This window comes from Moschus berezovskii, chromosome 9 (assembly GCF_049115385.1).
Source record: "Moschus berezovskii isolate FMDL1 chromosome 9, NW_MosBer_1.0, whole genome shotgun sequence".
NCBI lineage: Eukaryota > Metazoa > Chordata > Mammalia > Artiodactyla > Moschidae > Moschus > Moschus berezovskii.
This window is the reverse complement of record NC_142468.1, coordinates 79,702,207-79,716,024: the sequence shown is the minus strand read 5'-3', so window position 1 is coordinate 79,716,024 and position 13,818 is coordinate 79,702,207. Positions and strand designations below refer to the sequence as shown.

The following is a 13,818-nucleotide window of genomic DNA, read 5'->3' as shown; positions in this document are numbered from 1 at the left end:
CAACAGAAACACCACTCCCCTCACTCCATCTTTTGCTAGCATCCATGAAACCGTGGTAGTTTTAGCTTGCAGGTAGAGTAAAATCTCAGACCACTGCAAGTTTTTCATAAAATCTCCCATGAATAGGGAGTGGGAGTGAGAGGTTACTGCAATGGGCAGAAAGGATGGGTAGAAAGTGGTACAGTTTGAGAACATGAGATAAAGGCTGGAGATGTTTCAGAAGAGAAAAAGGTCTAGAAAAAGTAATGAAAAGCAAAGAGAACACCCTTCAGGCTCAATGAAGTGAAGAAAGGAGGAGAGAAAACTACTGTTTGAGAAGGTGGCAGGTATTATTAGCAGGGAAGCCAGATTTAACTGACAGCAAAAAGATGAAGGCAGTATTAATAGAAGAGGCTGAAGGAATTCGCTGATAAATGACCTTGAGTTTACAGGGACATTAAGGCAGACTTGCAGGAGACAGGAAGGAGCAGGTTTGGGCCAGATCTGGACACACGTGGTGAAGGGCTTCCTCTGGTGACTTACGTGAACAGGAAAACAGGCACGAGGGCGTAAGCTGTCGTCAGTCCCATCAGATTAAACCAGTCCGTGTGTTTCTCCATCCCTCACCCCTCTTTTGCCCACTCCACATCTACCATGGGATACTTTACAAAACATCACTATAGAAAAGTTAGAACACAGAAGTTTTATAAAACAAAAATGCCAAAGTTGTTGTTTAAGACAGTCAGAAGCAAGTGTTAACTTACTTGAATTAGATCTAAAATGCCAAGTTCACTTTCTGAAGAATCCACACAGAAGACAAAATATAATGTTGCATAATGTCTATAAATCAGTTTGTTGTCAGATCCTCCGATTAATCTAAATGACAAAACAAAACAATTGGAATGTTATAGAAACAAACTGAAAAACATTTTCGTTAACTCAAGCAAACTGGTAATTTTTTTTAAAACTTCCTATAAAATGAAAGGTAACAATGACACAGCATTCAAGTGAACTAGGTGGCTGTTATCTTCAGAGAAGTCAAGTAAAAGATGCCAGTGCCTAATCTCAGTTCATTCACTCAGTTATGTACTGAGCACTTGCTATGTGTCAGGCACTGAGAGTGGGTAAGCAGCAATGAGCCAACAAGAAAAAATGGAACTACCTAAGTGGAAGGAACTGCTTAGAGAACCAAAATAGGACAATGCCACACCGACAGCGCTGCTACTTTAGATCGGGAGTTAAAAGAGTTGATGTTGAGGCTGAGATTTAATGATAAGAAAAATTTCAAGATGAGCATTTCAGACACAGGTAAATTAATAAAAAAGCAAATTCATCAAGAATGAAATATCTATGTTCAAGAAAGAAAATGAAAGCTTCAATCAATGAAAGATAAGTACATGATTAGGCCAGAGAAGTAGGTAGAAATGAGTCCGTAGGGCATTTTTAAGTGCTTACTAGATTTAATCCTACAGGTCACAGTAAGTTACATAGCTTGAGACTGACAATCAACTAGATAAAAAAAAGAAGGACATTTCTTCTTCAGTTTTGGACAGACTTACTATCAAGTTCTTCTTCAAAAGCACATTTTGTTTTGGAGTAGAAGAGCAAGAAAAGTGAGCTAAGAGATACTCAATTCTTTTGCCAAATACTTTTTTTTACTGATTGGGGTTTCAGCATTTTAAAAATACGGAATCATTATAAACACCTTTTATTTTTCTAACTATAGTTTAGCTATTCCATAGCTAAGTTTACAAAAATCAAAGCTAAACATAATGAGAGCTAACTGAACATTCAACGATGACACAGGAAAATAACAACTATTTCTTTTCTTTGGCCTCACTTTGAGGCTTGTGGGGTCTCAGTTCCCCAACCAGGATCAAACCCACGCCCCTGCACAGAGTCTTAACCCATGGACCTCCAGGGAAGTCCCTATTTCTTACTCAGTAAAAGTAATACTAAATTCACAAGTTTGTAGAAACAACTTCCTTAAGTATACACTCATTTATTTCTTTACATCCTTTAATACAAAAAATGAAAATTATCTTGGACAAGAATGAAAACTCCTACTATCTAGAAAAGATATGCAACTTAAAACTATGTACAAGCACTTCAAAGGTTCCCTGAGTTGTATTTATCACACGCGACCCTTGCACTCGACCCTTGAAAGGGACAGAGCACCCAGAGCAGGCCTCATCCTGAATCTGCAGGTTAGTCATGTATCTTAAATTTTTGTTTTGGCTCCGCTGTAAAAGAAGACCAAATACTTAAAAACTATAAGTTTTAAAATGGCAATTAAAATTACTGAAAGAAAATAAAAATATTAATATAATAAATTTTATTATAAATTCATCTTTAAGCTGTATAGTACGATACCGATTCAAATTCTTGTATAGAATGTAACACACAATATAAAAAGCACAGAATTCTAGAAATGCTTAGTCCAAATATCTCATTTAACATAAGAGGAGAAAACTGAGGTACAAAGAATTTCAGTGACCTAACCAAGAAAACCAGCTTGTTAGTAACAACACCAGGATTAAAGCAGATGTGCAGCCCCATTTCTGACGCAATACTTGCTTTCTACTTTTTATAAGGCTGAAAACAATAGTTGCCAATTCAAGTCATACTTTCTGGCTCAAACAGTGCGCTGGTTAGATCAATCAATTTCTTGCACGTGTACCACATGCAGTACACTGTGCTGGGTGATAAACTTCCTATGAGAATAGAAGATCAAGAGACTGGAATAAAGGGAAATGATGGTACTGGCAAACACAAGTCAACTACAGAAGTTCAAGCAAGATAAGTGAAGTACAATTAAAATACAAAAGCAGAAAGCAAGTACATCTATCAACTATGAAATTGGAGGCCTTGAGTTAACAGCAAAATTTACAAATCATAGGTCTGCATTTGCAAATTTAAGTGCAATATGATATAACCTTTTAAGAAATGCAAGTAAACTTTCTACACGATAAAAAGTAATTTATGGTCAGGTATGAATTAATTCTCTATTAAGAAAACTATTTTTTATAATACACATCATCTACCTTAAAAATACATTAAAGTGTAGGTTTCTCTGACTAATTTCTAATTATTCACAGTGAAGCTCAGTTAAAGTTGAGTTTTTTGAATTGTCAGTGAGGAAATATCCTGGTAAGAAATTAAACATATAAGCATGGAAGGGAACATCTATGAAACCATTTAAGAACAAACTGTTTTCATGAAATCCATTAATTTAAATTTATAACAGTTGGCAAACTATGTGCAATTTTTATTTATTCATTTTAAAAATAGAAAAGTCTGTTATCCGAATTTGAACTTATTTTATCTAGACACATACATATATAATATCTGAAAAGCAGACTTCAGAATTGTTCATAATATAAAAGATGCTATCTAAATTTTTATGAAAGCAGGTTCATTCACCCTAAGGGGTACTCTGTAGTCCTTAAAAAGAATGAGATTGCTCTAATGGGTTTACATGTAAAGCTTTTCAAAATGTAAGTGCAAACAAGCAACATGATAAGCAAAACACATGTGTGATCCCGTAAGTAAAAATTTTTAACGTTATATTTTTATGTGCTGTGTATAGTCGCTCAGTAGTGTCCAACTCTGTGACCCCATGGATTGTAGCCTGTCTGGTTCCTCTGTCCATGGGGATTCTCCAGGCAAGAATACTGGAGTGGGTTGCCATTCCCTCCTCCAGGGGATCTTCCCGGCCCAGAGATTGAATCCAGGTCACACACACTGCAGGTGGATTCTTTACCGTCTGAGCCACCAGGGAAGCCCAAGAATACTGGAGTGGGTAGCCTATCCCTTCTCCAGGGGATCTTCCCGACCCAGGAATTCAACTGGGGTCTCCTGCATTGCAGGTGATTCTTTACCAGCTGAGCTACCAGGGAAGCCTTACATTTGGCGGAGGAGCCTGGTAGCTTGCAGTCCATGGGGTTGCTAAGAGTCAGACGCGACTGAGCGACTTCACTTTCACTTTTCACTTTCATGCACTGGAGAAGGAAATGGCAACCCACTCCAGTGTTCTTGCCTGGAGAATCCCAGGGACGGGGAAGCCTGGTGGGCTGCTGTCTATGGGGTCGCACAGAGTCCGACACGACTGAAGTGACTTAGCAGCAGCAGTAGCAGCGCAAAACTAATTTTCTAGAAGGATACACAAGAAACTGGGAAGAAGGACTAAAGTTGGAGGAGGAAGACTTGGTTTATATTTTATATTTCTGTTTGAATTTTTGCCATGTGAACGTATTACCTTTATAAAAAATGCCTTTATAAAAATTTTAAAAGAAAAAGATTAAGTATTTTAAAAATTATTTAAGTTAGATTTATAGCTAATATAAGAGGCAATTAATCACCCTGATCCAATTAATCAAATCAGGAAATTTTACAATAAAACAATTAAACAGTGATACTCTACTCATACAGTCAAAGATTAGAAATGTCCATGAAATGTTTTACTTACAATCCTCCTTCTAGGAAATTACAAACATTTTCATCTCTCTTAGATACCAAATGGAATGTCTCCCTGATGATTTGTTGTTGTGTATCTTCACTCTGAGAAAGAATAATTCATATATGTTAGAGTCCAATTTCTAGGTTTAACAGTTTTATAAGAATTTGAAAATAAAAGAGTAATCTGTCTGGGAAATTCACCTAAGGGTAGAGTCCTTGGAGAACTAACCTACTATATCTTAATAGAAACAAAACCCAATATTTTAAAATTAAAAACAAAAAGGAAAAACATAACAGAAAATCAGCACTTAATATTTTTCAGTATAATAAAACTTATTTCTCAGCTTCAAAAACCAACAAGAAAAATATAAGACACATGAAGTATAGACACTGGTAAAAGGGAAACTGGATATCAACTAGTCAAAGTACATTGTGCAAATGGGTACACTGAAACAAAGAGAGTGTCATAAACAATTCATGGACCTAATCTATATTTTAACAGAAGAAAGAACAGAAGTTTGGTGCTCTCAATTAAGTAAGTTTAAGTACAAACTCAGGTAAGAGTTTATCCAGCTTACTTATCTTTATGTAAGCACAGCTTAAAACCAAGAATTGACTCAATAAATATTTATTAAATTCACCAAGCAATTCACATCCCAGTAAAAAAAGAATCAGCTTCTCAAACACTGCAATATAAAACTGGGCAAAATCATGAACAAGAAATGTCCCAGGAAAGAATATATGATGGTCCATAAACAAATGAAAAGATGCTAAACCTCATTAGTTATGAAGTGAAATAAAAATTAAGGTAACAATGAAATAACTCAACATGTACCATATGAGCAAAAATATAAAAGTATGACAATATCAAACGCTGACAAAGATATGGAGCCAAAGAAATTCTCGTCCTACCAGTGGAAAGGTAAATGGTATAACCACTCAGGCAAGAAGTTCTATAATTCATCACTCTACTCTTAGGTACAACGCTAACCCATATGAAACCATTCTTTTTGAAGGTCAAAAACAGTAGAATATTGACAAGTACATGTACATAATACATTCTTAACCTGTATACCAAGAAACACATAGAAGAATGTTCATAAAGGCACCATAACGACAACAAAAAGCTGAAAATGTTCACCAATCACATAATTTACAGTATGCTTATATAATGGAATCCTATAAGAAGTAAAAATTAAATAGGTAAATTATACCCACCAATATGAATGATTCTCAAAAAATTAATGTGGAAAAAAGGAGTTACCAGAGCTCAAGTTGCCATTAAAAAAACAACCACAAACTGATGACTTAACTAACAGAAATGTATTTTTTCACAATTCTGGGGGCTAAGGTTTAAGACTGAGGTGCCAGGATAGCCGGTTTCTGGTGAGTGGTATCTTTTTGGCTTGAAGACAACCACCTGCTCACTGCATTCTTACATGACCTTATGGGGAGAAACAGCAAGAATAGGCTCTCTGGTATCTCTTCTGATAAGGGCACTAATCACATCATGAGGGCCCCACGGTCATCATCTCATCTAAACCTAATTAAGTTCCAAAGTCCTAACCCCAAATAACATCAAATTGAGGGTTTGGGCTTCAGCAAGTAAATATAGGAGGTACACAATTTAGTCTACAGTAAGGGAGGAAATTGCCAAATTCTTATTGCCAAATTCAGACTTAAATTGAAGAAAGTAGGGAAAACCATTAGACCATTCAGATATGACCTAAATCAAATCCCTTATGATTATATAGTGGAAGTGAGAAATAGATTTAAGGGACTAGATCTGATAGATAGAGTGCCTGATGAACTCTGGACAGAGGTTCGTGACACTGTACAGGAGACAGGGACCAAGACCATCCCCATGGAAAAGAAATGCAAAAAAGCAAAATGGCTGTCTGAGGAGGCCTTACAAATAGCTGTGAAAAGAAGAGAAGGGAAAAGCAAAGGAGAAAAGGAAAGATATAAGCATCTGAATGCAGAGTTCCAAAGAATAGCAAGGAGAGATAAGAAAGCCTTCCTCAGCGATCAATGCAAAGAAATAGAGGAAAACAACAGAACAGGAAAAAGAAGAGATCTTTTCAAGAAAATTAAAGATATCAAGGGAACATTTCATGCAAAGATGGGCTTGATAAAGGACAGAAATGGTATGGACCTAACAGAAGCAGAAGATATTAAGAAGAGGTGGCAAGAATACACAGAAGAACTGTACAAAAAAGATCTTCATGACGAAGATAATCACGATGGTGTGATCACTCACCTGGAACCAGACATCTTGGAATGTGAAGTCAGTGGGCCTTAGAGAGCATCACTACGAACAAAGCTAGTGGAGGTGATGGAATTCCAATTGAGCTATTTCAAATCCTGAAAGATGATGCTGTGAAAGTGCTGCACTCAATATGCCAGCAAATTTGGAAAACTCAGCAGTGGCCACAGGACTGGAAAAGGTCAGTCTTCATTCCAACCCCAAAGAAAGGCAATGCCAAAGAATGCTCAAACTACCGCACAATTGCACTCATCTCACATGCTAGTAAAGTCATGCTCAAAATTCTCCAAGCTAGGCTTCAGCAATATGTGAATCGTGAACTTCCAGATGTTCAAGCAGGTTTTAGAAAAGGCAGAGGCACCAGAGATCAAATTGCCAACATCTGCTGGATCATGGAGAAAGCAACAGAGTTCCAGAAAAACATCTATTTCTGCTTCACTATGCCAAAGCCTTTGACTGTGTGGATCACAATAAACTGTGGAAAATTCTGAAAGAGATGGGAATACCAGACCACGTGACCTGCCTCTTGAGAAACCTGTATGCAGGTCAGGAAGAAACAGTCAGAACTGTATATGGAACAACAAACTGGTTCCAAATAGGAAAAGGAGTACGTCCAGGTTGTATATTGTCACCCTGCTTATTTAACTTCTATGCAGAGTACATCATGAGGAACGCTGGGCTGGAAGAAGCACAAGCTGGAATCAAGATTGCCGGGAGAAATATCAATAACCTCAGATATGCAGATGACACTACCCTTATGGCAGAAAGTGAAGAGGAACTCAAAGGCTTCTTGATGAAAGTGAAAGAGGAGAGTGAAAAGGTTGGCTTGAAGCTCAACATTCAGAAAACGAAGATCATGGCATCTGGTCCCATCACTTTATGGGTAATAGATGGGGAAACAGTGGAAACAGTGTCAGACTTTATTTTTTTGGGCTCCAAAATCACTTCGGATGCTGATTGCAGCCATGAAATTAAAAGACGCTTGCTGTTTGGAAGGTTATGACCAGCCTAGATAGCATATTAAAAAGCAGAGACATTACTTTGCCAACAAAGGTCCATCTAGTCAAGGCTATGGTTTTTCCCGTGGTCATGTATAGATGTGAGAGTTGGACTGTGAAGAAAGCTGAGCGCCGAAGAATTGATGCTTTTGAACTGTGGTGTTGGAGAAGACTCTTGAGAGTCCCTTGGACTGCAAGAAGATCCAACCAGTCCATTCTAAAGGAGATCAATCCTGGGTGTTCATTGGAAGGACTTATGCTGAAGCTGAAACTCCAATATTTTGGCCAGCTCATGCGACGAGCTGCCTCACTGGAAAAGAGTCTGATGCTAGGAGGAGACGGGGACGGCAGAGGATGAGATGGCTGGATGGCATCACCAGCTCGATGGACATGAGTTTGAGTGAACTCCGGTAGTTGGTGATGGACAGGGAGGCATGGCGTGCTGTGATTCATGGGGTCGCAAAGAGTCAGACACGACTGAGCGACTGAACTGAACTGAACTGAACTGAAGGGAGGAAAGCAAGTACCAGAATAATATGTAATCACTCCATTAGTATAAAATTCAAAACCATGAAAAACTAAACATTATGTCTTACAAAAATTTGAGGGTGATAAAAATAAAACTATAAAGAAAATCATGGAAATGATTAACAGATTTCAAAGGCTTATTTTCAGAGGAAGAAACACAACTGTCATTCACAGATAAAAAGATTTTCCACACAGGAAATCTAACATAATTTACACAGAAGTGATACAATTAATAAAGTTATAATAAGAACACAAAGACATTACATAAAAATCTTTGCCATTCTAAACTTCTGCAAGAATGAGTTGCAAAATGTAATTTTAAAAAGATACCATCAAAAACCATGCATCGCCTAGGAGTAATGGAAACAAAAAAATTGCAAGAAAAAATGTAAAACTTTACTGGAAAAAGTTAAAGAAGATCTAAATAAATGAAAATATGTATAATGCTTATAGACTGAATGAGCCAATATTATACAGATGCTCAAACTCCCCAAAATGCTCCGAAGACTTAAGGTAATTCTAATCAAAATTTCAACATGGGTGTGGGAGATAAACTTGAAAACCTGATTATGACTCGAAATATGATTTATATATGAGAACCGAGGGCTGGAATAACCAGACACTCTCAAGTAGAATACAAGAGGACCTGCTGACCAGGTAAGAATTATTATAAAGCCACAGTAATTAAGATAACATACTGGTGCAGAAATAGGGAAAATGACTGATGGAGCCAGAAGCACACCCACACATAACTATAATAATTTAATTTTAAACATAATACACACTATGGATTAGCAGGGATGGAAGGGCATTTTCATAAATGGTCCCAGGACAAAAATTTTTGGTTTTGTTCCAATACAATGAACTTCTAGCTCTCATATTATACTCAAAAATCAATCCAAGATTGATTAAAATAAATGTCAGTGCAACCTAAAAGTCCATCAACAGAGGAACGGATAAAGAAGATGTGGTACATATACACAATGGAATATTACTCAGCCATTAAAAAGAATGAAATACCATTTGCAGCAACATGGATGGACCTAGAGCGTGTGACACTGCGTGAAGTCAGTCAGGGCAAAAGTATTATACGACATCGCTTCCATGTGGAATCGGTAAAGAAATGATACCAGTGAACTCACTGACAAAACAGAAAGAGGCTTACAAACTTAGAAACCGAAACCAAGGTTGAAGGGAAGGAAGGAAGGGAGAAAGGGATGATTAGGGAGTTTGGGAAGGTCATGTACACACTGCTGTATTTAAAGTGGATACCAACAAGGCCCTACTGCATAGCACACGCAACTCTGCTCACTGTTACACACCAGTATAGATGGGAGGGGGGCTTCCCTGGTGGCTCAGAGGTTAAAGCGTCTGCCTCCAATGCGGGAGACCGGGGTTCGATCCCTGGGTCGGGAAGTCCCCTGGAGAAGGAAACGGTAACCCACTCCAGTATTCTTGCCTGGAGGATCCCATGGACGGAGAAGCCTGGTAGGCTACAGTTCACGGGGTCGCACAGAGTCGGACACGACTGAGCGACGGAACGGATAGATGGGAGGGGGTTTCGAAGGAATAGACCCATGTATATGTATGGCTGAGTCCCTTCGCTGTTCACCTGAAACTACCACAACACTGTTAACTGGCTATACCCCAATACAAAATTAAAAGTTTAAAGCTAAAAAAAGGGTCAATGATGAAGCTACAAAAATCTAAACATATAATACAGAAGAATATCTTTATAACATTGTAATAGTGTTGGACTTTTAAACAAGACACAAACGATAACTATAAAGGAAATGGTAACTACAAAGAAAAAGGTTTGCAAATTTGATCACATCAAAAGTAAGCACTTTTAATGCTGAAGTGACATCACAAAAAGAATTAAGAGAGCTACAAACATGACAAACATTTCTACAATACATAAAACCGACAAAAGGAATAGTATCTAACACAAAAAAATACTTAAATGCCAGCAAGAAAAAGATAAAAATTCCAACAGAAAAATAACTTGGCAAAAGTAAGACTTGGAATACAACAAACTAAAAAGTTTCTCTATAGCAACAAAAACCATCCACAAAATAGGTAACCCACTGAATGGAAGAAAATGTCTGCAAGCCATATATGTGATCAGAGGTTAATACTCAAAAGATTTTATAAAGACTCCACACAACTGAATAGCAAAAAAAAAAAAAAAATCCAAACAATCCTAATTTTAAACCTTAGGACAGAAAATATAAATAGACTTTTCCAAAGAAGACATACAGATGGCCACAAGGTACATGAAAAGATGCTCAATACCAGTAATCATCAGGGAAATACAAACTAAAACCACAATGAAGCATCACTTCACACCTGTCAGAATGACTATAATAAAGATGCTCAAGTGTTGGTGGGGAGGTGGAGAGAAGGCAACCATGGTGCAATGCTGATGGGAGTGTAAACTGGTGCAGCTGCTATGAAAACCAGTATGGAGGTTCCTCAGAAAAGTGAAAACAGAACGACCACATGATCCAGCAATTTCACTTCCAAGTTTTTATCTGAAGAAAATGAAAATACTAACTTGAAAAGATAAAAGCATTCTCATGTTCATCTGAGCATTATACACAATAACCAATACATGAAAACAACCTAAGTGTCCATGCACAGATAAAATAAAATGTGGTACATATAAAGGCATACCCTGGAAATACTGAAGGTTTGGTTCCAGACTACAGTACAGCAATAAAAAGTAACAAAATTTTTGGTTACCCAGTTCATAAAAAAGTTATGTTTATTCTATAATGTAGGCTACTAAGTATTCAACAGGATTATGTATTAAAAAAAGTACATACCTTAATTAAATACTTTATTGCTAAAAAATGTTAACCATCATCTGAGCTTTTCCTGAATCATAATCTTTTTGCTGGTGGAAGGTCTTGCCTCGATGGCTGCTGACTGATCAGGGTGGTGGGTGCTGAAGGTTTGGGTGACTATGGCAATTTCTTAATATAAATCAACAATGCAGTTTGCCACATCAATGGACTCTTCCTTTCATAAAGGAGAAATCATGCAGTGCTGCTTGACAGTATTTTGCCCACAGGAAAATTTCTTTCAAAACTGGAGTCAGTCCTCTCAAAGCCTACAACTGCTTTATCAACTAAACTTACAAATTATTCTAAGTCCTTTGTTGTCCTAACAATACTCTTTACAGCATCCCCACCAGGAGTAGATTCTATCTCAAAAAACCATTTCTTTGCTCATCATTATGAAGCAACTCCTCATCTGTTCAAGTTCTATCATATCGTTGTTGTTCAGTGACTCGGTCGCGTCCAACTCTTTGCAACCCCACGGACTGCAGCACGCCAAGCCTGTCCTTCACCATCTCCCTGAGCTTGCTCACACTCATGTCCACTGAGTCAGTGATGCCATCCAACCAACTAGTCCTCTGTTGTCCCCTTCTCCTGTTGTCTTCAATCTTTCCCAGCATCAGGGTCTTTTCCAATGAGTCGGCTCTTCACATCAGGTGGCCAAAGTACTGGAGTTTCAGCTTCAGCATCAGTTCTTCCAAAGAATACTCAGGATTGATTTAATGTAGGATTGATCTCCCTGCAGTCCAAGGGACTCTCAAGAGTCTTCTCCAACACCACAATTTGAAAGCATCAATTCTTCAGTGGTCAGCCTTCTTTACGTCCAACTCTCACACCCATACATGACTACTGTAAAAACCATAGCTCTGACTACACAGACCTTTGTTGGCAAAGCAATGTCTCTGCTTTTAATACTGTCTAGGTTTGCCATAGCTTTTCTTCAAAGGGGCAAGCATCTTTTAAATTTCATGGCTGCAGTCACTGTCCCCAGTGATTTTGGAGCCCAAGAAAATAGTCTGTCATTGTTTCCCCTTCTATTAGCCATGAAGTGATGGGACCAGATGTCATGATCTTAATTTTTTGAATGCTGAGTTTTAACCCAGCATTTTCACTTTCCTCTTTCACCTTCATCAAGAAGAAAAAATATTTCCTCTTTGCTTTCTGCCAGAAGGGTGGTATCATCTGCCTATCTGGGGTTGTTGATATTTCTCCTGGCAATCTTGATTCCAGTTTGTGCTTCAACCAGCCCAGCATTTTGCATGATGTACTCTGCATATGAGTTAAATAAGCAGGGTGACAACATGCAGCCTTGACGTACTCCTTTCCCAATTTGGAAACAGTCTGTTGTTCCATGTCCAGTTCTAACTGTTGCTTCTTGATCTGCATACAGATTTCTTAAGAGGCAGGTAAGGTGGTCTGGTATTCCCATCTCTTGAAGAATTTTCCACAGTTTGTTGTGATCTACACAGTCAAAGGCTTTAGTGAAGTCAATGAAACAGAAGTAGATGTTTTTCTGGAATTCTCTTGCTTTTTCTATGATCCAGCAGATGTTGGCAATTTGATCTCTGGTTCTTCTGCCTTTTCTAAATCCAGCTTGTACATCTGGAAGTTCTTGGTTCCAGTACTGTTGAAGCCTAGCTTGGAGGATTTTGAGCATTACTTTGCTAGCGTGTGAAATGAGTGCAATTGTGTGGTAGTTTGAACATTCTTTGGCACTGGAATGAAAACTGACCTTCTCCAGTCTTGTGTCCACTGTTGAGTTTTCCCAATTTGCTGGGATACTGAGTGCAGCACTTCAACACATCATCTTTTAGAATTTGAAACAGCTCAGCTGGAATTCCATCACCACCACTAGCTTTGTTTGTAGTGATGCTTCCTAAGGCCCTCTCGACTTCACCTTCCAGGATGTCAGGCTCTAGGTAAGTGATCACACCATCATGGTAATCCGAGCCATCAAGATCTTTTTTGTATAGTTCTGTGTAATCTTGCCATCTCTTCTTAATTTCTTCTGCTTCTGTTAAATCCATACTATTTCTGTCTTTTATTGAGCCCATCTTTGCATGAAATGTTCCCTTGGTATCCCTAATTTTCTTGAAGAGATCTCTAGTCTTTCCCATTCTATTGTTTTCCCCTATTTCTTTGCATTGATTGCTGAGGAAGGCTTTCTTATCTCTCTCGCTATTCTTTGGAACTCTGCATTCACATCCTCAGGCTCTGCTCCTAATTCTGGTTCTCTTGCTATATCTACCACATCTGCAATTACTGTCTCCACTGGAGTCTTGAATCCCTCCCCTGCAAGTCATTCACAAAGGTTGGAATCAACTTCTATCTCCTGTGAATGTTGATATTAGCACCTCTTCTCATGAATCATAAATGCTCTTAATAGCATTTAGAATGGTGAACCCTTCCCTAAAGGTTTCCAATTGACTGTCCACATCTATCAGAGGAATCACTGCCTGTGGCTGCTATAGCCTTACAAAATATATTTTTTAAAGTAGAAGACTTGAAAGTCAAAATGAGTCCTTAATCTGTGGCCTGTAGAATGGATACTGTATTAGCAAGCATGAAAATGACATGAATCTCGTATATCTTCACCACAGCTCTTGGGTGACCACCTGCATTGTCAGTGAGCAATAATATTTTGAAAGGAATCTTATGAGCAGGAGGTCTTAATAGCGGGCTTAAAATAAATTCAGAAAACCGTGGATGTGCTCTCATCCGGCTTCGTTGTTCCATTTACAGAGCA

General features: G+C 38.1%; 1 protein-coding gene across 2 annotated transcripts in view; it reads right to left on the bottom strand.

Annotated features, from left to right (window-relative positions):
• AP3S1 (adaptor related protein complex 3 subunit sigma 1) overlaps window positions 1-13,818 on the bottom strand; it is a 76,862-nt gene that overhangs the window by 40,067 nt on the left and 22,977 nt on the right. For both annotated transcript variants that reach the window (XM_055435512.2, XM_055435511.2), the window contains exons 2-3: window positions 4,448-4,539; window positions 744-855 (exon numbers count right to left, since the gene is read on the bottom strand). In XM_055435512.2, the coding sequence (XP_055291487.1) occupies window positions 744-855; window positions 4,448-4,539 (204 nt within the window). The remainder of the gene's footprint in view (window positions 1-743; window positions 856-4,447; window positions 4,540-13,818) is intronic.